Source organism: Melospiza georgiana, chromosome 1, assembly GCF_028018845.1.
Source record: "Melospiza georgiana isolate bMelGeo1 chromosome 1, bMelGeo1.pri, whole genome shotgun sequence".
NCBI classification, from domain to species: Eukaryota; Metazoa; Chordata; class Aves; order Passeriformes; family Passerellidae; genus Melospiza; species Melospiza georgiana.
Window position 1 is genome coordinate 131,534,422 of NC_080430.1, and position 25,835 is coordinate 131,560,256.

At 35.9% G+C, this 25,835-nt stretch overlaps 1 protein-coding gene across 4 annotated transcripts in view; it reads right to left on the reverse strand.

Annotated features, from left to right (window-relative positions):
• The window catches only part of VPS13B (vacuolar protein sorting 13 homolog B), a 430,338-nt gene that overhangs the window by 66,970 nt on the left and 337,533 nt on the right, over positions 1–25,835 (reverse strand). For all 4 annotated transcript variants that reach the window (XM_058033971.1, XM_058033980.1, XM_058033988.1 and 1 more), the window contains exons 37-39: positions 18,617–18,816; positions 15,821–16,028; positions 15,286–15,470 (exon numbers count right to left, since the gene is read on the reverse strand). In XM_058033971.1, the coding sequence (XP_057889954.1) occupies positions 15,286–15,470; positions 15,821–16,028; positions 18,617–18,816 (593 nt within the window). The remainder of the gene's footprint in view (positions 1–15,285; positions 15,471–15,820; positions 16,029–18,616; positions 18,817–25,835) is intronic.

Below are 25,835 nucleotides of genomic sequence, written 5' to 3' on the forward strand. Positions count from 1 at the left end.
TGGTATCAAAGACACTCTAGTTATAATTATATTTTTTAACTCATTGTTTTAGCTTTATTACATAACAAAATATAAGTTTATTAAAATAATCAGTGACGGAGAGAAAAAAATTACAATGGACAACACAACACTTCGTGGTGGGTCAACACATTGCTAAAAACCCTGGGTGAAATAATGAAGCACTTCTAAGCACTTTATCTTTTCTTTCAAGCACTATTTAGACAAATAAAGGCAAATGAAACCAAATAAATACATAGTGGCTTCTGCTTAATTACATCCCTAAATTTAATTCTGTAAATAATCCACTTGGATTATTTCATGATGTATCACTGAATAGGAGAGAAAGTTATTATAGACATTTCTATAGGCAATAGAAAACCAATTTTAATTATAGATCTTAAAGGGTTTACTCTAGGTGTCTTTTTTTCCTTTTTTTTTTTTTTTTGGTAATAGTAAGAAAGTGAATGAGAATATGAATTTAAAACAAATGCAAATTCAGTCAGCTATGAAGATTTTAGAATTAAGATGCAGAAATCCACAGGTATGGCAGCTGTACATGCTCAAGATTACTAAAAGTCAAGCTGACATAAAGCAAATAGTGAGAAAAAATTGCATATGTATGTGTTATTACCTGTTTTATCCCTGTGTATAGACATACATATATAAATGACCAAGAAAAAAGATGGCAGAGATACAAATAAATTTAGAAAAAGTTTTGTAAGCATTCTTCCTTGTTATTCAGTAAAGATTAAAATGCAGATGGAGATGACAGTAAGCTGATTAATTAACAGGAATGAAGGTTAAGAAGGAAAATTCAGGGAGCTCAATGGTTCAACGTGGGAAGGGCCAAGGAACATAAATAATCACCAAAGAATTCTGGAGGAATTAACATGTGGAACCACAGAGCCTGAAAGGTGAATTTTAACTACATCTGTCAAACCACAATGACATGTGAAGACTGAAAAAAGCAACCACAGTCTCTAAAACTTTTTTATTCCAAGATGTAGGACAAAAAAAAATTCTGATAACTGTCAGTAAACCTCTGATGCCAGAAATGTATATAAAAGAGAGTACCACTGCAGTGTCAATCAGGAGAGCTGATTTAATTTTGAAGACTAGAGTGTGAGAAAAAGGGATTGATTTAACATCAAAACCCACATGTCATATGTGTACAGATAACAACACATTTGTTTATAAGCTGCATATTCAATTGGGAAAGGTGAAGATCTGTAAATGTCAGCTGGAAAAGTGTGAGGCAGCATGATGAAGCCTGGAAAAAGCAAATACCATCTTGGGAGACATCAAGTGAGGTATTTCCAAAAGCGAGGGGCAAATATTAATTGATTTGCATAGGACATCAGTGGGGACTCATCTGAAGTATGTCATGTTTCCAATTCTTCATCTCAAAACTGTATTAACTCTTGCTGTGGAGAGTTGAAGACTAAATGAAATTAAACAACAGGAACATAATTGTGCCATCCAGACACCTCACGAGAGAAACATTTAATAGAAAAAGCTTTATAGAAATTTTGTGCCAAAATTGAGTTGCCCTATGAATAAAGTGTAAGACTAGAAACTGTACAGAAAAAAGATGGGGATGTGCAAGGAGACCCTTGGTGCTCATGAGAGCTACTTTGAAAAGCTTGATTTGTTAATTAGATGGAGAAAATAACAAGCATGTCCCAGTGGGAGAAGGCTGGGCTTGATGAGCCAGAAAACATCTTTCTTGGTTCTCTGTTCCTAGCTGTACAATAGTGCTGTGCACAACAGCAGCAATAAGAAATACCACATGAAGTTTATGCCCATATTCAAAGTCACACTATAGTGATTATTTTTGCTCTCAGTGCCACTAGACTTTTAGTTATTTTTTCAGAACTTCTCAGTGTTAAATTATTTGAATGTTTAACGCCTATGGACAAACACTCAAGGCTGCTACACTACCATAGCAATGTTCCTACCCTCCAATTATGGATACATTGGATACACCCCAAGAACTCCGTACGTTAACTAGGAACACACAAAGAGCCTCTTCCATCATCAGCTGTCTTTCATACTGCATTGTGGAGCCATCCACACTCACATACTTCTCTTTTTAAACCTTCCCAATCTCCACTGGTGATAAAACATTTCAGTTTAGTTGAACATTGTAATACTTGGCATACTTCCTATAGCATGAAGTTTTGGAATTACATAATTATAAAAGGATGTGTTTCATTTTTGACAAAAGGCTGCAGCCTTTCATGGTTGCATAGATACTTTACATACAGCCATATTTATTTCTGCATACTTTTAAATCTCAGTCCTTAAAATACCTTGGCATTCTTTTAGGAACCTGATTAAATATATTTGAATACTTGGTTTAGTCTTGCACTTCCTAATGTCTATCAAAATCTGAATTACCTTTTCTTATCAATGCTAGTGAGTAATATGTGTGCAATGAAAGTCTCACAAAGCTATCATATGTAGGATATTTATTTCTCTTAGATTACATCTCAAAACAAAACCCTTTCCTTAATGAGAATCTCACAAAATTGCATTAGAATAGAAAGTAATGGGTGTTTTAAAAGAGGCTAAGCAGGGTGATGAATTCTATTCCCACTAGATTAATGAGCTGGAAGAACAAGTTCAAGAGTACAGTAAGATAATTTTTTAAGTGGCACTACAATACAAAACCCATAAAACTATCAATAAGGATAGATGAAAATAATATAGAAAATTAAAAATAAAGATTCAAAAAAAGGCAGAGCAAAACTTGAAAAAACATTAACTGGATTTCACACATCCTGTCTATATAAAAAAAAGGTACTTCAGTATTTCCACCCACTCATTAGGTAGTAGATGTATTGAAACTCCTCTTGAGGAAAAGATGGCAAAGTATAATGATGAAAACAATTATGCCACAAAGAAGTAATAACTTTGTAACTCATGTTCAGGCTGTGGTCTGTGGTACAAACTAACACAGTGGAAGTTTCATCTGAGAATGAGGAAGAACTTTATTGTGTGGGTGACTCAGAGAGATTGTAGAGTTTCCCTGGAGATATCCAAGAACTACCTGGAAGCAATCCTGTGCCATGTGCTCTGGGATAGGGAATAGGGAGGTCTGACCAGAGGACCCACTGATCTTTCCACTGTACCCATCCTGTGATCCTGTGTAGTGCAGGACAACTTCTAAAGTGAATTATGAGAAATCTGGAAAGGCACAGGAATGACTGCTGAACTCAGCAGTATGAGTAGCCAGGAACAACATCACTGCACAGTTAATGCAGGCTGGTCAGCAAGTAGAAACGATTATTCCTCATTATTTTGTTTACAATTTTTTCTAACTATGTTGTAATATGTCAAGAAATCTACCAGAGCAAGAGACAATTTGTTTCAAAATGTCATCTGCACATTGGAGATAAGAAATCAAGGACACACATTATGTGACTTCCTATACAAAATACAGCTCATTCTTTGGAACTACACAAACTGTAAGCTTTCTAGTTTGAAGCTTGCAAAAGACTTAATTGACTTAGAATCTTTGATTTCTACATATCTAGCTTTATTTTTTCTAGGGGCTTTATTACTAATGCCTGATCTGGATAAGTTTAAGGAAAGATGGTAGCTCTGGGCAGTATCAGCTGCCAAAAATAATAGTTGTGAAAGCCTGGAAAGGGGTTATAATGCCAGAACTGAGTCATTAGCAGTGGGAATAAGTGAACTAGCTGCAACAAAAAAATTCCCCACGTGTCGAATTAAGTATGGTTTTACCTCAAAATATTTGAACAAAACCTAAGCTATAATTCATACAACTGTTACCTCTTAGAAAATGTGACCACTAGGCCTGTCTCTATAAAGGCAAACACAAACAAAGCAAATTTAATTTTTTTGCTAAACAACAAGCTTGGTTCTCCAGCAGACACTTCCCTGCAGCTTTTTGTCCTCTTCCACAGCTCTCAAAGAAAGTTTTAATTGCAATGATAGTATTCACCTGTCATGCAAAGAAGTTATTTAACCATGAGCTCAGATTTAACCAAGAATCCCTAAGTTCTGTTTTGCTAAAAAACCACTGTGGCAAACACACTTATTTAGAAGGATGACTATGGCAAGAGGGAGGAAAACCACAGTCAAATGCTGTATTTTTCAGCAGCATCTCTGTTTAACAACAGAAGTCAGAAGCAGAAATGAAAAGCTGTATGAAACAGTCCAAACTCTAAGTAGAGAAATTGAAGGCTGCTCCTTTTTCTCTTTACTGCTGTGAACTGTAGACACTGGAGATTTGAAAATGGCATGGCAGTGTTTGGAAGAAGGAGGAAAATGGTGTATTGGCAAAGTACGTGACACAAACAAACAACTGTTCAGAAACAATTGCCTTGGAGCAAAAACCTTTTTAGTTAGAAGAGAACAGATTCCTGTTTTCTCTGAATCTCGTTTCACTCTTTTTTAAGACAAAAATTTTCATGCATATTACACTAACACATATGAAAAACATCTCTGATTTGAGCAGAGCTGAAGCCTCCAACACACACATCACCCCCCCCCCAAAAAAGGCCAAACAATGAGAAACCTGAAAAGCCTCTTAAAACTCTGCATACTTCAAATAATTTCCTTCACACTTGTTAACCTATCAGCAAGACAGTATCATCTTAGTAACCAACATGAAGTAGTCCCACTAAAGCACAACAATGTCATTGTGTTTTTTCTTATTCATCATATATTGTGTCACATATTACCAGTACCAGAATAATTTCATTCCTACTTGGAAACTAGGAGAAATGCTACACAGTCTGTTACTGCTGTGTTTTTAATTTCATCCTTGTGTTTTACAGATACTTCATTTTTCCCCACTAGCGGTTTTGGGTAATATTAAGACTTGATAGAGAGATGAGTGTTGACCCCTAAGTGCTTTTCAAAGAATTTCAACATGATGACATGCTTCTATATTTTCCTGTGAACTAATGTTACCCCCCCAGCTTTGGATTCTTGGCTAACTTGGATTTGAAAAATGCTGGGTGCACACCACTTATCTGCCCACAGGTACATTTCTACAGCTGAGCAGAGAGCCAGCATCAGTGGACTTCCCCAACCTACCATGTCACCATAAATAATAACACCTATTATTCAATATACATTTTGTCAGAATGCTAAAAGGTCTCAGACATGGACACAATTTCCAGCTAGGAGAGAAATAATTAAAATATCTCTACTTCTTAACTAATCCCATGTTTTTAATAAACATCTTTTTGTCTGTAGGAAAAAGCTACAGCCATTGGCCTCCTTTGAGGTTGTTGAATGAAGGCTGTATAAAAGTATTATGCTTCAGTATTAACTACTGAAGCATATGATTTTAAAACTCAGTATAAACATGTGAACTTTAAATACATGCTAAATATCTTAGGCTGGAAAACAGATTTTGTCCAGTTGAGAAAGAAAGATAGATATTAACAGCTGGGTGCCTAATGTTTCTTTCAGTGATGCTTCCTTTTGATTGATGTATTTGCTAGAAAAAAAGCTTTTACAGAAGATACATTCATTTCTTGAATCTCAGTCCCTCAGATCGTGGGCGCTTCCTCTTGGAAATTCAGCTATTCTTGGTCCAGAAAAAACTACTGCACAAAAAATGCACCCAGAAGACAGGAAGTGTGTGTGTGTGTTTTATCTTCTCCAAGCAGGGCCACCTCAGTGAATGAGGCAGAACACAACACAAACTGGAATTCTGAGTCAGACACCAACCCAGACTGCAATTTTTACTTCAGCTTCCTGAGCATGAATAAACTGATTGCTCTGTAATAAAGTTATTCTTTTATTAAGACATTTTACTGGTTTAGGGCCAACTGTCTTAAAAATATAATTCTCTCATTAGGTGAACAGAAGTTGCAGTAGCAGGAAATAAAAAGTTTTATGCAGATTTTTATAAGGAAAAAAGTCTTGGCAATATCTACCAGAAACATTACTTTTAAATTTGATTTTGAAGTATTATTTATATAAAACTAGCAAAAGAACTCTGCAGAAAAATAATATAATATGTAGAAAATATGGTCAAAAGAAAAATAATATTAAATAGAGTAGAATGTTGCAATACACCTGGTTCACACAACATACACAATTCAATCTGACCAGTGGAACACCTACATTTTGGGCAAATGTAGGATACTTCAACATCCACATTCCTGTGTATCTTGTGTGATTGACAGTGTGAAATCATGCTACAAACCACTTGCCTGTTAGATAATATTTTTAACCTTCCTCAGAACTAAGATTGTATCGTATCTGTGTAGAAAACAGACTTTCCTGGCACAGCTACAGACCACCAATATCTCCATTTCATGAAGGAAAAAACCAAACAACCAAACCACCAAAAAAAGAGAGATGACTTACAGTGAGGTAAAAATATAGCCTCATATAAGTAGTTTCAGGATTAGGAGTAGTACTAGGATTAAAATTATTTAGTTGTACAAAGTATTTGCTGTCCCACCCACCTCAGCCTCCTTTGTATTTTTATTACAGTTTTCTGTATTTTGACAGCAGTTTGAATGTTACATACCTATATATTTCAGGCAGTAAAATATATTCCACTATGGTACACTCTCAATTTTCAACACTGGAATAATCAGATACCCCAACTGGAGATGTTTTTCAAAATTATGTCATATAATTTCTTCTCAGAATTGTTTAGCTTCTCTTCAAATTTTTTAAAAAATAAATTTGGTCCTAAAGCTAGGACATTTAAATTACAAATACTCACTCTAAAATTTAATATGCAACACCTGCTTAATTTAGCTTTTTCCTTTATCTATATTGAGGTCTTTGGCTGACTAATAAAAATAACTACTATTTGGATATCTGAGTAATAACATATACTGTGGCTCTTTCAACTCCATTAAACATATATACTAATAGTCCTATTAGTATATTTATTTCATTTTATTTAAATTTACATCTGTCCTGCAGTTTATAAAATAAATATCAAATAGAGTTGTAATGAAAAGATGTGAAAGAAAACTTTTGTCTTCTGAGAAAAGTTGTTCTTTAAAAATACATAACTTCCTTTTAGCTGACTTTGGAAGAAAGCTTCTATACATCTTCAACTAATGGAAGCTATAAAAAAACCTTTTGTAATATTGGAACCAGTTGAGAAACCACAAGTATTCAAATGCAGGAAATCATGATTTTATAACATTTTAATGTGATCTACTCTTGGGAAACAAAGTTAACCAAGCCCTATTTCTGTACAGGAAATATTCCACTGTACAGTTGTAATACATTGTGGTGAGGGGTACAGCTGCAATTTTTTCACCTGTGATGCCCCACTGGTATTGTGGCTTACTGAATTGCATCAAGATTGCCTTCCTGTCCGGAAAGCCCTCTAAGTACAAACACGACTCTAAGCCCAGGTTTTATTTTCCCCTGGTATCAGAATATGGTAATTTAAGAGCCCTGAGAAATGCTTTTTAACCTTTTAGAAGAAATATGTAGCATTCTTTTATTAGGAACTACGCTCTTTGCCTTTTTAAAACAACATATGACTAACTTATCAATTTATCAGGCTAGCAGGTTCAGAGCGAATGCAGGTGTGTGGAGTAATGTAATCTGTCACAGATACTGGCTTTTTTCATTATGGAAAAATTACTCTGAACACACTAACTGCTTTTTTTAAAAGAAAGCACAGAACAGCGCTGGGCTATAACTGATTTCTGCAGAAATTTAAACAGGAAAATCATGTACTGCTAAGTGTCAAAATTTTATACTAATTGTCATTCACCTCGAGACTGAGTTTATGTGATGATCACTTGCCTTTTGAACAGCAAAAGTAACAATATTTCTTCAATTTATTAGCTCGTAATGTATTGTTTCAGGCATTGAGAAACAAAAGTATACAGATTGGAGATCTTACATTAGGGATTCATCTACTTCTTTCAACACCCTTTATTGTCTCTTTCTGATACAGGAACTATCTTCCACATTTCATTTAAGGTTTTTAATTTTCTAGGCTTCAGTATTTCTTAATAATACAAGCATTATGATGTTGAAACTTAGTCACCTCTGACCATTGAGGTTAGCAGTCTATTAAAAAAATGTACCTTATAATTTTCAGTATATGAGCTATTTTGACCACACATTCTCACCACAGCAAAGCCTGACTCCTATGAGAAGCACCACAAAGTCACTGTACAGCCGGAAGGACTCGGGTTTGCAGAGTTTCATAAATCAGAGTCACAAAATCGGAAGAGTACAGAACACAGGCAGAGTGTAAATCTGTCATTAAGATAATCTGATGGTTTCGTCAGTCCTCTGGCACCCGGTAGAGTTTTCACTGGCTCAGTAACCCCTAAGGGTAAATTTCACTGTGATGCACAGGCAAATTATGCACAACTTCCATTAACATTCCAAACAAGTTACGCTTAACTCCCTGCAGACTGCACAGGGAAACTCTAGGACAAGCGATACAGTCTCATCTTGATGCAGGGAACACTAAGATCACACAGCAAAATAATTAAGATTATACACACACAAACCAGTAACAAAATAGTAAAGTCTGAGATAATCCTATTCTCAGGCATAGAAGTTCACAAATAATATTTAAAGCTGGAATTCCCTAAGAAAACAGGCTCTGTTTCAACATCTGCTTAAGACTCCAACTTCTTTAGTCCCTATTTCCTTCCTTGCAAGAAAATGAAGACAATACTTATAATTAATAGACAGAGTCTGAACTTTGGAAAACATGCAAAACTCAAATCAGAAAATTTGCTCGCCTGCAGATCATCTGAAGGGTAAGTGGCTCAAGCTACAACAAAGCTACAGGCCTCTTACACAGACCAGCTGTTTATGTGATGACCTGCACCCATTTTTGTACTCATGCACAAATAGAAACACTGCATCTACTGCTGAGAAAGAGGTCACCTATAATAGAATAAATGGCATTTGTTACACTTCTAGTTTATGATCAGGTATGTTCAATAATAATTGCTTCTTTTCAGGTTTCTTGCAACTCTTCACAAAGTAGAGAAATAATAAAAACATGGTATAGAATCTTTATATAGTAGTAGTATGACTAATACAGTAATTTTGAACAACATCCAAAGGTAGAATTAACAAGAAATGTAAGGTTTAAAAAGCAGACAAAACACCAAATTTGCCTTCTGAGCAATTCACAACAGCCAGACAAATTACTTCTTCATCCACTAAAAAGTGCCATTATTTGAAGACAGTACTGAATTGTGTGGCAGTAGGTTCAGTAACTTGCAAGCCAACAGGTTTATCAAGAAGCATGGTTGAACTTTACAGCTTATTATCTTGTAACACCGTGAGCTTAAATTACTAACCTGTCACACACAAATCATCTGGATTTCCAAAATAGTTGTTGCTTTGGGAATATAAGAAATAAATCAAAAATTTGTGGTTTCTCAGAAAGCACTTTTCCCAGACTCTCAAATGCCCAGCTGAATATTTTAGCCCCAACAGGGAATGAAAAGTAAAAGGGAAGCAGAGTCAGCCAAAAATGAGGTATTCTCTGTTAAAAGGAAAAATTAATGTCTTTGACATTGATCATAATTCTTTTCCTGTTGGCTGTCATGTCAAATCTTTCCTGGAATAATGACTTACAGTAGGTCCAATGTCAGTCATTCTTAAGCTCATGCTTCCTTAAGCCACTGTTTAAACAGCCACAAGGTGTTAGAATATGACTATTTATTGGATGACAGTGTTGAAAAAATCAGATTCCAGACTAGCAAGTTTGCAAATGCTTTATTTAAATAGCACATGCATGTAAGGCAATGTAACAGACAATTTTTTGAATCCCTGCCCTTTGAAGTTGGAAATAGTTTATGTTCTCCTAAAAAAGATTTCACCACCTTTGGAAATGCTCTGTGTGAATTTTACCACAGTGGTTTTATTTATGTAGTTTTTCCTTATGAAATCCCAGTTAAGCCCTTGCAACCTCAGAACTATACTCACTGCCCTAAAATATTCTTCAGTAGACTTTGAGATCTGGTTAATTTAATCACCCCTTTTTTAACCTGTGCTCTGTATCTTAGGACACTAGATAAAGAAGAAAGGCCAAAAAAGGAGACCTCAGCACGCATTCTTGGTTTCATCAGCTGTTATAATGCTGACTACACGTGCGTGCAATAGGAGTCCTGGCAGGTACACAAGGGAAACATCCCCAAATACAAAAACCTGTCAGGGTTATAGTTCAGCAGATATTTTATTTTAACTTCATATGGAGAAATGAGCAAATGTTGTAGTTGATCTTTCTTTTGTTTAACAGCTTGCATCTCCCACTGGATGACAATCCAGGAGAAAGAATTTTAAGTCTGTGTTAGTGATGCATCTTAACTAAATCAGATAACTCAGAATTTGGAACACCACACAGCGTATGATTACTTTGATTAGATAAATCTGGTTTTCTTCTGCTTTTAAATTCATGCCAATTGGGTAAATGCTCTTGTTGACAATACATAGCTTTATTTGAGATATGGGGCAGTGCCAAGCAACATCCCTCAATGGAAAGATAACTCTACAATGGAATGACAATAAATAAGAATCTCTGTAAAAGGTTCACTGGATAAAAACAGGCCTCCAGCTGTACAGGAGATATTTTGTGTGTCCTGTTCACCTGCCTGTACAGAAAAGCAGAGTATTTCCCTGATGGCATATGAACTGTTTTCCTACCTTGGTGAGCCCCACCCAATCTTTACTCTCCCCTGCCAACCTAAACCTGTCAACCTTGTTCTTGGTAAAGATAAATGATATAAAAATAAAAGCCAGATTACATCAGAAAAGTATAACAACATCTAACAACATCACAGGCAAAGATAAACATAAGTCTGAGATTCTCAAGACTGCAGGAAGACACAGGAAGACTTTGGGGAAACTAGACACACAGTGCAAGTACAGTTTTAAGCCCCGCAGCACAAATATTCAACAGAACCTTCTTTGAGGTTAAATATCTAAATGTATCTAGCTTCATATTGTATCTGCACAATGTGAAAGTCACTACTGAATCAGTAACAGATTTTTCTCTCCTTTTATTTTCTGCTTTCCACCTTTTGAATTTTAAAAATATCATAGAAATGAAGATGCCTTGTCCTTTCTCAGATATGGATCTGACAGATCCAAGGAACTGCAAAAGCACAGTTGAATTTAGTATCACACAACAGCTTTGGAATACACATCTTTGTTATGATGTAGAATAAATTCTTCAATTATTCTTTATGTTCTGGGACAGTGGAATTATCTGCATAATAATAAACTATTGTCTGAAATCAGAAATTATTCTTACTCCTTTCATCCCAGTGCCATACTTCCAAGGCAACCAGAACAATTCAAATGGAGGAAATTGCCACAAATTCTCTTTCAACTGTCCTAGTAGCCATAACAAGCCAATGCCCTCATCATTTAGAAGATGAAGAGAGACACAATGAAACCCCTACTCTGAAATTGAGACTGTCCAGCCCATTCTTGTTCCTAAGGATGCTCATGTATCTTCTACAATTCTGATATCTCTGCAGGAGACATTTCAACATACATTCTAAACCAAAATCTGCTTGAAGGCTATTACCATGCTTCCAAGTTCTGGGTGAAACGCATTTCATGGTCAGATTTCATAGGAATGAGAATCATCACTGCCCACAGATTCCAACTTCAAGTGGCACCACACCACAAGGCCATCACAGAGCAATTAGAAGACCTTTGCCCTGTAATGATGAGCTGGTTGCCCTACAGAATATAGTTTAATGTTAAACTGGGAAACTGTGGCATGCCTTAAGTCTTCACATGTGAATACTCACTGAGACAAATTTATAAACACCTGCACAGTTTTTGTTACAGAAATTATCTGTGACCTAAATGGAGCAGTAACTAAATGTTTGGAGCAAGATCAGTAGTATTTCTCACTGGTTCATGAACAGAAGACATACATGTCTTTCTTTAAGCACAGAATAAAATAGGTTTTTGAAGTTGCTCATCTTTAACCACAAAACTTCCTCTTACCAGCAGTCTACTTGAATTATTTAAGTTTCATCTGTTATAACGGAAAAAGTCTCAGAGAGTATCCCTTTGTTTTAACTTATCTATATATCAATCATCAATATTTTAAAAATAATGGAATTGCTACTTTATCTTGCTTTTTAGCTTTTGAAAAAATTTTGTGAAAATTTTCCAAGTTTGGACTTCCATCTAGTCCTGAGGTGGTCATATGATTCTCACATCAATACTATTATTCACCTTTGAAAGGTGTTTCCTCACAGACTAGTTATCTGAAAGAATGGTAAATCAAACAGAGCCAAAGGACATTTACAACATGTGAAAAAGAGACAAAAAGGACTTAAAGATTACATAGTGTTTGCCATGTCTGTTAAACAGGGAAAACAACAAATTCAGGTACTTTCCACCTCCTCAAAGAAATATAATCCTGCTGCAATTTCTTACAATCAGATCTAGAATTCTCACTTCCTTCAAACTATTAGAACCAAGCTCTATTTCAAACTGCTAAAGTAATGCCATGTGGTATGCCATGGCAGAGACATCAGTTCTTCCTGTTCCCCCCACAAATAAAAGCAACAATGTTTGGACTGCAAAAACAAACTATTACAAACTTGACCACTGAAACTGCTTCCCTTTGCAAAAACACAAGGTAAAGCACAAGAAAACAGCTCTTGGGGCAATTCAGAAATAGGAGCAAGGCAAGGTTCAACAGAAACAGTATAGTTCATATCAACTCTTATGATCTGAAGCTGTTCTCTATCCTTTGGCTGTACCAGATAACACGCACCTTCAATATTCAGAAAAATTCTCTTTATGGTGAAGCTTTTGCAAGTTCCAGGAATTTGAATAATAGCTATAAAAACACAGAGTTCTAAAACCTACCCATGATTAAAACGTTATGCTAAAAGTTTAACAAAGACAGAAAGCTAGATGAAATGTCATAGCAACTTACTCAGAAAGAAAGAACATGCAACTGGAAAACTTCAAGGAAAAAAACCCGCAAAAATTCAATACAAACTACAGAAGGGCACCTTTGACTGTATCTTTGTGAAGCACATGATTAAGGGAGACTGGTAACACAGCTGGGGACATTATGGGTCCTCCTTGCATTTGAACACATCCACAATCCTGGGAAAGTTTTTAAAGTATATTTTAATATAGCTTAGTATCATTATTGTTTTTTAATTTAGAGCCTTTTTTCCAAAAAAGCTAAAGTCTTTGGCTTGCAGATGTTTCTCTAATGTTTCATTTCAAGAATGGAATAAAATAAATACTGTTTTATCTTTTTTCTCTTTGTATTTAATTAATTTTCCATATGCACTAAATCCCCAGTATATTAATTAACATGTATCCACACAGGGAAAAAGTGGAGCTCATAAAAGGCCTCATGATTAACTTCAATTACAATCTGAAGTTTGATATGAGTATTTAGTAAATGCAATTTACCTAAAGAAATTAAAATTTTTCTCTGCATTTCTTATTCCACTCATATAACTCTATTAAGATTAATAAAAAAATGCACACTGCCCATGTTTAAAATGGCTGCTCATCAGGTGTATGGCCATTTCTGGAAAATGTAATAAATCACCACCCTGAGCCAGGCAACAATTACTACTGCCATGAATGGCCTTCAACCAAAGCGTGGATCTTCTTGTAGGCATTTCTGCACATCATGGGTCCAAAGCAGAATTTTTTACTAAATGTCCTCTAATTTGGCTGATATCTTTATATTTTCTCTGGTGGCAGAAATCTGAAGAATCACATGAATGTCAGAAGAGGCTGACAGAACCTGACCCTTGGTAGTTGGGTGCTTCTCACTCTCTGAGGCAACAATAGTGAGCTGGATCTTCTCTTCTCTACACCATTGTATGGAAGCACAAAGCAGAACCTGCGTGCTACTGAAAGTCCAGCTGTGTATGCCCATTTGAAGAAGAGCTGGTGTTCCCCTTGGACAGGGTCATATCGTTCCACAAGCACATACATAATGGTTTTCATGATGTCTGTAACCTATAATGGGAGTGTAATGTAATTAAACCAAAACCTTGGTGTGCTGTGCTCCAAAAATACCAGCCTGAAAGGAAGTGAAATCCTGGCTTTCATAGCAACCTAATAGGCCATCAAGACAGCCTACAATAACACAATTTTGATCTTTGATTCAAACCTCATGCCAAGTGGAGCTGATTTTTTTCCATTTAATTCTAATTTTCATGTAACTGAAAGGAGCTGACATTTGGCTGTCTTGAGGGCAAAGAAATTGGCAGGACACTTACATGATCTCACCAACAGTATGTGCACAGTAATAACATTATACCATTTATCTGAGGAAGATTATCCTACTTATTCATAACTCAAAGCATATTGGTGAATAATTCAATTTTAAAAGCAATTTTTAACATCACAGCAATAATGAAATAGAATTCAAGAGTTTTGGACAAATAAGAAGAACTGGGAAATATTTATTTCCCTTGACTCACAACACTATTCTGATTAACAACAAAATTGAAATAAAAAAAAAAATGACAGGTCCAATTTGTAATGCAAAAGGGAAACAGAGATTACGAGAATTAAAATTGAGCTAAAATCAAAATATGTATGCAAGGAATAAGTGAATTTAAAAAGAATTACACTAGACAGGAGAAAATGTAATGACCCAATTGCATACATTAGAAAGCAAAACTTCCAGCACATTAAGGATCAGTGTAATTTTGAGGTATGGTCTACTTTTAGGGCATGGAGACTGCAGCACTCAGCCTTCCTTAAAAGAGAAGTTCCATGCTCTCACACAGTCAAACCACACCATCCACTTCAACCCTCTGAAGGTAAAATGAGAGAAACCAGACCCTTTCCCCCTACCCTGTGGATCTTACTAGGAGCAGTGCAGCCATCTGCCATCACAGAAATAGGAGAGAACAGCCAGATTGGAGCTTTTACTTCAATGATTCCACTAGAACTTGGAAATTTCAGACCAGGTCTTTCCTCATATGTTTCAGTTTCAAACCAAATGAAGTCTTTATGCAAAGACTGATGGATGAAACCATAAAAAGAAAGAATAAAAACTGTATGCTCACAAACTAAACCTGATAAACTTGGCTATAGCTTATTATGCAACATAAAAACTGCAGAGGTAAGTGGGTAAAATGTTTATACAAGTAGTTTTGAAACTAAAGATATGCTCAAGCTGTGCAATGTACCTCATATTGGTTTTATAGAGCTCCTGACATTTGTTTTGTGCTCCTTTTTAATAAATCTGAGTTTGAAAACTTTCACTTTACAGCAGTAATATTTCCATTTGTTACTGAAAGTAGAAAACTCATTACCCACCTGAAGAACATCTCCAAGGTCAGCAGTGCTAATATCTGGGTCTTCAGTGGTATTAAAAGGAACAGGGTTAATTTTTACAAGAGTGAGCACTCTGGGTTCTGGGTATCTCCACAGCATCATTCCTGGACTATCCTCAGTTTCATTGTAAAACACAACTTCATAGGCATTGGGCAGCTTTTGTGCTTCTGCCAAATGAAAGAAAGCTATAATCTGTTATGCAATTTCTAGAAAGAAACATGCTGGTTTATGAAACCAAAGTGATTAAAAAGAAATCCCTCGGGATAAAAAGGAGAGAAAATAAAAAAGCAATTTCCCTGACTTTTAAAACATTACAGCTTAATGGAAAGAAATCAAAAAAGTCTTTTAAAGTATTTTTTTTAATTCTAGCAGATGTCTTTTCAACTGCTTTTCCAAAAAATATAAAGTTATTCATTGTAAGAGGCAACTAATGTCTAATAGGTTACTACTATTTTTACTTTATAACCTAGAAAAAAAAAGGAAGAAAAAAAGAGAGCCAAAATCATATCCTTCTTACCTGCATCTTGTATATACTGGAAGAGTCCTGTTCTCAGATCATCTGAGGAATGCTCAGGTTTTGAGGCTTGATTCCTTTCTGCAGAAAAACACGTTGGGTGTGGACGTTCAGGTATCAACGTCTCTACACCGCCCTTTTTAGTCAGGTACTGCCACAGAAGCTCCTGGAGAAGAACTAAACAGTTCAAATGCTCTTGACCCCAGAAAACCTTTAAAAAGAAAAAAAGGAGAGAGAAAGAGAGAGAGAGAAAAGATGAAAAAATTACATACAAATATTCAGCCATTTTTGAAGGGAAAAATACCTCTCCAAAAACAACAGGAATTTTATATGGCTTTGAGTCTGCTCTACTTACACCTTAATTGCTTGCAAGCATTCTTAATTTTAAAACAAAGGACAGAAGCAACAAAATATCCTTACAAAACTATTTCTCAAATGTGTTCTTTTCATTATCTGAAGGAAAACATTAGTTCCTACCATTTAACAATTCGCAGCGAGGTTGCCTGGAAGACCACAGATCTTAAATGTTATATTCAAGAACTGTAGACAATGCTAGCACTGGTCACAAGTTTCTCAGTTTAAGACAGGACAAAAAACCCTTAAAGATACAAAGTTTAAACTCCTCAAAGAGGTTGCTCCAGAACTGGAATTCTGGAATACATTTTAAACTAAGTGACACAGCTAAGAATGTGGCACAGAAGACATTTGAAAGATCATCTTAAACACAAAATTTAAGCATAAGAATTGGGTGTTCTGTAAGTCCTCCAAGTGAGGTTTAAAAGTTCGAAATTTTCTGAAGTTTAAAACAGAAATACAGAAAAATATCTAATAAAATTGGGCATGCCAAGTCTAGAAGATTAGAAGATTCGCACACTTTGTAGCAAAATAAAAGGCAAGAAGGCATTCCTTTCTGCCAGCTTGGACAAGCATTGCTGCTTTTTTCAAATCAAGCTCCTGTTTGACAGAATTATATTAATGGGAACCACTACTTTAGACTTCATGTGCAGAAGCAGGCCTTGAAGCACCAGAGAAGACAAAGAAGCAACTAGCAATACAGAAATTAGACATGGAACCAGTGTGGGATGAAACCAAAATGCCCAGACTGTAACTTAAAAGTTATGGTAAGGGTGTGAGTGAAGCACACAAGTCAGGTATGCACATAAAGAGTAGTGCAAATTTTTCAATGGGGGAATATAAATTTTCAAATGTGAAAAAAAATCAGAAGATGCCTAAAGGGAATGTAGTTGCAAGAAGGCAGATTTTTTTCTTGCCCTGCATCTAGAAGTAAGCCCACAGAATAAACCGAGACCCTCTTGAATCACAGCCAGCCACCACAGCCAGCCCTGAGCTAAAGATTCCCAGCCTAGGCAGGTATTCTCTGAATTTAGTGCATCTCCACCATGGTTTCTGAAGAACCTCGGGTCTTGGGGTCCCACACCTACTCTAGCACCACCTCAGAGGAGCTCTGTCACCTTAAGCCAATCCCAGAGGCCCCAGTCCCCACTGACAGAGGAGGGACGAACATTTTTCTCCATCTCACACTTCTATTCATTTGTAAGCAGAAGGGAACTCTAGGCCATGGAACTCCTACTACAATATTCAGCTTATGATTTTACATAAGCTCTCAAGGTTCTGATGCAATACAAAGTGACAGGGATAGGTGAGGTCATGTTTAGAGCTGGTAAAATCATTAGCCATAAATAAATTAATTTGAAACAGAACTGATAATTATTTTGTCAGCATTTTCAAATCTATTCTGCCAGACCAAACACTTAATGATCTTCTGCAGAAGCTAATTGTCCCTAATTATACTCTAATAATAAATGGTTTTCTGAGATTTATAGATTCCTTTTTGGTACTTGTCAAACCCCAAAATTTTGGAAAAAAAATAAGCATTTTATTACCAACACATACAGGTAGTCAGCCAAGTATCTGTGAAAAACAATTAAAAAAAGGAGCAAAGAAACAAACTGACTTTATTTATTCATTAAGATACATTTTTTTCCCAAATTTGTATTATCTGATTAACCCTATTTCCAGTGCTGTTGTTCTAAGACCTTCCAATGCCAGTTCTGGGAAAAAACTTACTGACACAATTAAATGTCAAAATTTCCTTTTTGTGTTTTATATACTTGATTTATGTATTTATTTTAAAACATTTGGTATGTATAGATACTATAATAAAAATAATTAAAACAAGACATATCTTAAAGCCCACTTGTTTATGCCCCACAGAATCTATTTTTCATTTCAAGAACTCCCAAGCTTCCTGGACTGATTTCAAGTTGTGGGCACTTCCAAAAAGGAGAGGATAGCACGGAAAACTGAGCATTAATTGTTACAAACAACAGTTTGCAATTACTCCCCTGAGAAATTTGTGTAAGTTTAAAAAGAAAGGATATGTACTTCTTAGGGCTTCCTCTAGGCATTACAGACACGTAGATCATGGACAGACAAACACACACCCATCAGAACATGACCCTAGATATTAAGTGTTAGTAATTTGATCCAGTAGTTTTAAGGAACACACACATACAGCTAAAATACAAGGTTTAAGCAGTATTGAAAAAAAAGTAAATCCAAAACACAGTACACAATTTTTCAATCAATAGTTTACATGAAAGAGTAGATACTTATTTTATAAGATAAGACAAAAAACACCCAAATCAAACATGCAAAACTCCCCAACCTAGCAACCGGCTGTAGGATGAGAAGGCTTTAATGAAATTTATTTTTGAAAACTTAATCATCCAAAACCAGTCCAGTTCAACAGCACAACCATAAGCATCTTATACAGACCTGCAGCAGTCCTCCTCTCAAATCAATGTAGATTTTTGGAACAGATTGCTCTGGGCCAGGATCACCACTGTGCTTACACCACTTGGCTTCCACGTTAACAGAGCAGCAAAAAGGGCCAATCAGAGATTTCGCTCTTTCTTTGAGACTTGTTTTAAGTATGAAATCTTTTATGTCAAGGACTAAAGATGATCCATGGATTCCTAAAAGGAGAAAGAGAAATTTAATCCCACTGGCAGTTATTCTCCAAACATTTTTGTGCTTATTTCCTGAATTCACTTTACCATGAGCCTGGGGATCTCAAGCCATTATCACACAAATAGTCCCACTGACTTTCATGGAAATACTTGTGTGGAAAATCACTCTGGTCTCCAAGGAAGAACTACACACCTGGGCAAGGAGATCTGTAACTTTTTAAAAAAATTCCTGTTTTTTTCACTTAGCTTGCTCTTCCCACACTATCAACCAGACTTTACACCATGTTGCTGTAACAGAGCAGGTATGTCTCATCCACATTCCTTACAAAGAATCATTTGCCAAAACATGACTTTTTGCCTTCTGAGTATTTTAAGGTTTATGAGAAGAGACATTTTTCATTAAACTATGATTTTTTTTTTCAAAAAAGTCTATTAAGAATAATTACAGCTGCTTCACTTGATCATATTTCAAACTGATAGGAAATAGAGATTTTGAACAGTTCTTTCTGCTTTTGTCCAGATTAATTACTATAACACAGCACCTTGCTAGACTTGGGAGTACTTAGCTGAAGAAGGGTACTGTTTGAATTCAAATAATTCAAAACAAATGCTTATCTCAAGCTACATAAGGCACATTTCCTGAGAAAGAGAGTTTAAAGTTTTCATATAATAACCTTTTGAACTTTACATAGTTTCATAGAACCTAAAAATGGTAATGGCAGATTACATTTATGACAGAAATTACATACTCTCATTAAAGACAAACATTTTGAGGATAGAAACATCATCTAGAAATATCCCAGCTCTTGAGAATTTAACTTACTGCAAATCACTGCTTAATAAAATAAACCATGCCTAATATCTCTATTTCTTTGGTATACTTACATGGAAAGTACTACATCTGAGGTTGGCTTAACTTTTATCTCCTTTGGTGCTAATACTTGGACTCAACACCCTGAATGCTGGATGCCGCCCTACTTTATAATGCACACAGCTTATTTTTCTAATGAAACTAGACATTACAAAAGGCAAAAGATTAAAAAGACACCTAAGGCTTATACACAGGTGTTTCAAGGAACAGTTTCATTTTATAACTTTGCTGGTAGAAAAATCCCCCCAAAACACAACTCCCTGTTTTGAATCCATGCAATAAAACTTCTCCTATGAATCTCTCCTAGCATCCAAGGAAGAAGTCTGTCTGCATCCTGGGGCTTACAGTTTCATAATACTGAGCACTATTTTTTCAATGGAAGGAAATGCATTGCATTTTAAAAGCAGCAAACACTAGGGAGGTGGTCCAACAATGCCCACAGTAACATTGGCATTGAATTGTGTCCAACCTGAGTAGGAACCACAAACTTAAACCATCTCTCCCTTGAGCAGCTGGAGTTTAGTAACAATGATCAAGGGCTCAAACCAACCATTGTCCCATGCCAAACAACAGGACTGTTGTCACCGACTGCAAATGGAGTTCCAGCTTTGGGGGTTTTTATTTAGGCTGGTTCCTGAAATCCTGCATCTGCTCTCATGGGTTACAGGCCTATGGGACAGATCTGTTCAAGGAAGTTTTTGACACTGAATTTCAGTGATAATCAACAAAAGTTGATTATCAACACACACTGACATCCTGCTATAGTTAGTTATTTTAAGAGGCACTATAATACTTGAAAATTCTTTTTTTTTTTCTTTTAATATTCTATATGGAATTTTGATTTTAAAGAGAATAAATTCTTGGTAACTATTGCACAATCCTTCAATATAGAGAAATTTCTTCCTATAGTTTTATTAGAATATGGGCCAAGTTGCAGAAACAACAGAAGAGGAAAAGGAATGCCAGAATACAAGTGGTTTTATTTATGTTTTCTTTCACTGGGATTACACTTGGAAGGATTATGCTTTGCAGTCTCTTTGTGTTGTCATCTCAGCTCCACAAAGTACAAAGAAAACACAATATCCCACAGCTTAGAAGCAGAACTGAGCATTCAGCACATAATACTGCTGGTTCAAAATCAGCAGTGCCTTTCTCAAATGCTAAGCAAACAATGAGAAATGAAGAAACAATTAAGAATAAGGAAATGTTGGTTAGTTTTCAATACATGAAATATTGCAAGACACATCCATGGATTGTGTCCTACAAATACGAGGAAAAGTTCAGGAACTCAGGAAGAGATTTTTATTTTTCTTGCTGTGACCCAGAGTGCTCTTGTATAGACAAAAATCACACCCTTGATCCTTCTAGCAGTTGTACCTACTTGTCCTTTCAGGGATGAGCTGATTCAGTATAAAAAAAAACACTTTTCACTGTTAGAAAAACTGCAATGCAGAGACCATTTAGACAAACTTGCATGTAGTGATGTTTTGAGGAAGCTTAAAGAAAACAAATGAAGAACAAGTATGCATAAACCTTAAAAAGCAGTAGTAAGTAAAGAGATCTCTGCGTCTAAGAGAAGTTCCAGTAAGGTACTATTTCTATGGAAATCCCAAAAGTACATGTTCGGTCTGTGAAGTGCTTTCCCATGACTAAAGCAATCACCTCAGAAAAGTAAAGATACAAAATAATTTTCCCTTGTTTTTGCCATCCCACACAATATTTTCAGTCAGTCCTTCAATGCATCTCTCATAAACCCCTATTGTGGAAGCCTGCCTTCAGTTTCAATAGATTAAATCAAAGTCTCCATTTGAAGTGAACTTGAGATGGCAGCACAAAGAAGCAATATATCTTCATAAATGATTGCTATGACATGTAGAAGTTAACTTGTGCTGTTTGGATTATGGCTCATGAACACCAATGCACTTTTCAGTACGTGCAATAATTTACTTTTAGGAACAAATAGTTTCATGACTTTTAAAATACTCCTCCAAGAGACTAATAAATATGAAGCACTTGCTTTGGACAGCATTTAAAAAATGCTGCCAGCCCTCCCCTGTCAGACTCCAGCCAGAAACACAATAGCACTACAAAACACATCTACACTAATGGAGCAAAAGAGAACTTAGACCAGGCTTCTGTGTGCTATTGCAAGCATTACCTTTACGATGACATATGCTCAAAAGGAATATTCAGGTATTTTATATGGTTGGAAACAATGTAGGAGGGTTTAAAAATAGCTAGCTTGTCACATTCCAAAAATTACTTTGCTCCAAAATTAAAGGTGGAAATCATTACAACAGAACAGTGAAAAAATTTTACATAAAGACATTTACTTTGATATTCTAACATCTTTTTTAGTCAGTACATACTTGATTTATGCTAAGATTTAGAAAGACATCTCACAGAATCTGAGTACCCTAATACAGTTTTACACATAGTTAGATTAAGATTTATATATAATTATAGTAGAGTTGCATTAGCATTTGTCAATAATAGGAGGCTTCATCCTTGTGAAACTGCTGTGTGTGTATAAATCCTTTTGTGTGAATAGAAAAAGAAAGAGCTGGCCCATTTTAATAGATGCAGCAAATATATAAAAGCAATCCCTGCCCTGCAATAACAATCACTTAGGGTTTAAGCAATACAGGTATTAAAAAAAAAGCTCTGTTTGTTCTTCTTGGTTAACAAAGGGAAAGACAATGTTTTGATATAAACCATGGACTTTCTGTTTTCAAAAACATTTCAGTGTTGACATTTGAATCAACTCCAAATGAAATGAGTAGAAATATAGAAGGAGCTTTTTTCCTTCTATTATTCCCTGCGCATTTGCTCTTCCTTGGCTGCAAATGCTGTTTGGTTCATTGCACTGTCACCTAATGCAACACAGAGCATGATTTTAATTGGCAAACTTCAACAGGGGACAAGAGAATTAAGAAAATGAAAACACATGTATTTTAACAAAGGTAGCAAATGGCACTGAACTGGCACTTGGCTCTCTTTTGAAAAGCCAGTAGCTTTGCTACAAACAATAGCACTATGAAGAAAATTGCTTTTCTGAGTTTGGGGCAGCTCAGCAGCAAGAGCGCGTCCCAGAGCACAGAGCCAGCCACGCCGGTTCAGAGGCATGTGAGTGATGTGGTCTCACTGCCAGCAGCAGCCTGTGGAGTGTATTCCCACCCAAGGGATCCTGGTGCCCTCTGAAGGAAGAACTCCAGGCTACCCCATGGGTCCTCCCTGCCCGAGTGGCAGAGATACAATCTTGCCGCTAAAGACCAATTAGCAAGTGGTTTTCCTTACTACCTGCTACTAAAGTGACAGTCTGTGGTATTTGGTTCTGAACATTCACTCTTCGTGTTTGTAACTTCAGTAGCTACTTTCAGATTGTCATTGACATTAAGACAGCTATTAAAATGTAAATATGCTGTTATATCTAATATATTGGTACAACTATCTACACAATTCTTTCCTCTTAAGAAAACTGTAGATACATCACATACTGAGTAGTTATACTACAGTTACAACGCTCTGTTGACAAATATGCTTGACAAACCATCTTCTGAGAAGAAAGGGTAACAAAGCTGTGAAAATAATTACAGGGGAAATACTGCAGTTAATTTAAAAGGCAGCCAATTTACTCAAGTCTGGAAACAGCAGTAGCAAACAAATGGTGAAGCATAGTAGAGAACAATTTTAAGAACTACCTTCCAGGAGAGATTTAGTTAACAATCCACTGACCACACTGGATTTCTCATTAGTATCGAGCTGAATCTTATGATGGTTCATTCTCCCCATGAGAACAATACTTACATGTTACCAATTAGCTATTCTTTAGTGAAAGAGTTTTTCAGCATTACATTGGGACACATATGGGCTCCGTAAAAACATGAGATGTGTAACACACGGTAAACAGAAAGTAATGATCTTAACCAGGCCAAACCCTTGAATTCATCACTAATAAATGTCCCCATGCATTCAGCAGTACTGGCTGCTGGGAGCCTGTTTTCTTCAAGTACTTCAAACACTAAAATCCAGGAACATTTATTATTTTAATCCATTACAGGCAGTGGTTGATTTAACTTTATTGGTTGTGGTGGTGGTAGTAGTTATAGTAGGGGTAAAGCTATGTTCTTTTACACATCATTTCAAAAGGGCTTAATTATATTTTATAGCTCAGGCCAGGAATCCTGCTTGTTTTGTGTCTAACAAGGTTCAAATGGAGTTCAGGTCAGTGATGAATCAGAAGAGAAGTCAAAGATGGTTATCTATTTGAAATGAGCTCATCTCCCTTAAAGAATAACTGGGCAGGTACATCATGTTCATTACACTACTGCATACTAAATAACTGAAAAATCTCACTTCACTTGGTGATTTGGTAATTTTGGATTTTGTGATGCCTAATCACAGAGGGCATATTAAAGTTTAGATCCAAAGGGATTTTAATTATTGGTCAAGGCTGTCTTGGGAGTACAATAATTTAGAATATACTTGTAAAGCTCCATATTACCTTATGTTATTCCAATTAGGTGAAGAAAATTGCATATTATAAACCAACAAAAATAGTGTTCATATTGCATCTGTGAGTCGAGCTTTCAAAAGTGATTACTATATTGATATGAGTAGTACTTGGTTCTTTTATCACGAACATTTTTAGATACCACCAGGTTTTAGAAAAGCAGCTAAACATTCTTACTCCAGCTCTACAGATGGACATGGGGATGTTCTTCAATTAAGAAAAAGATCTATGCATTTTCACATCTTAATTTTAGGTGTCTGGTTGAAAACTTTGGCTTATTATCAGGAGATAACAGGTATTTAAAAATGTCTAGAAAGTTGTAGATATTTAGCACAACTGAAAAATCAGACACTGAAAAATCAAAATGGTTGCCCAGCAAATGAAACATTACAAAATAATGGATGCCACTCAAAATGTATCCAAATATAATCACCACAAAGTTGATTTAGAGTTACTTTGATGTCCTGCTCCTCTGGCTCTACACTGGATTCAGTGAATTTTAACTGCTTTAGTAAACGAAATCATCCATGAACTAGAGGGTAGCTTTTCTTTATAAATAAACTATCCTGAAGATAGCACCTGGCAGCAGCTGAGCTCTATTTGGGCCTCTCTAACCCAGTCAATTATGCTTGTGGAAGTTCAAGGCTTGACAGATACACCCAGGCCACACAAACCAAACAGGTTTCCTGGCACTCTTGGAACGTGGCTCCTGAGGATCAAGGACAGTCCAGGTCCAGGCTTATTCCAGTCTTCTCCCTTCAATCCTTCCTTGTCTGTATGCTTCTCTGTATTCTCATTTGTGCCAGTATGGTCATTAGGTGTACCTCTCCAGTGAGCCAGATGAAGGAGACAATCTTGTTGCAAACTCTTCTTTAGTACTGGGTTAGTTTTCAGACAAAAGAGTGCCCTGACACAACCCATTGATCAGCTACCTAAGTAACTGAGCTAGCAAAAGGCAGAGTGTAGAAATGTGTGGCTACAATAACCTGAATTTCCTGTGAAATTGCACCTTTTGTCTGGGCAGCAAGCTAGTGATTCCATTCCATAAAAATATTCTTGACATGGAAAAAGAAGAAACATGTCAGTATACCATCAATTTAAACTGCTTAATAACTGGTCCCTATGATTGGAAATAATGTCTTACCTCTGTGTCTTATACCTCACACTGAAAAATGAAGCCTGAATCGGAAGAAAAACACAGAAAGCATAAAATATATAAAGAAAACATCCAGCTTTCACTGTTATATCTATTGTCTCGTGAATTTAAACAGTCTATTAAATTGACTTCCATGTAAATACTGTATCACCTACTATCACCACATACACACTGGGATCCCACTATCAAAAGAAATTCCAGTCGCAAAAAATATGTAATTAATTTCACAATAAAAACCGAAGAGATTAAAAACCCAACCATATTTGTTCTGAATCAAATTTAATCTGAAATACTTTTAAAGCCGAGTTATTCAGATAGCAAATGCAGGTCTACAAAATTAGTGCATGCTGTCTTGAACAAAAGAAAGTTGAACAAACAACCTTCAAGGAACTTTTAATTCTTTTGTTTACTCTCTGAAGTTAACGTGCTAGTTCATCAGTAGCAATTCTGAACCCTATTACAAAGTATCAGTAGGGAATCTGACC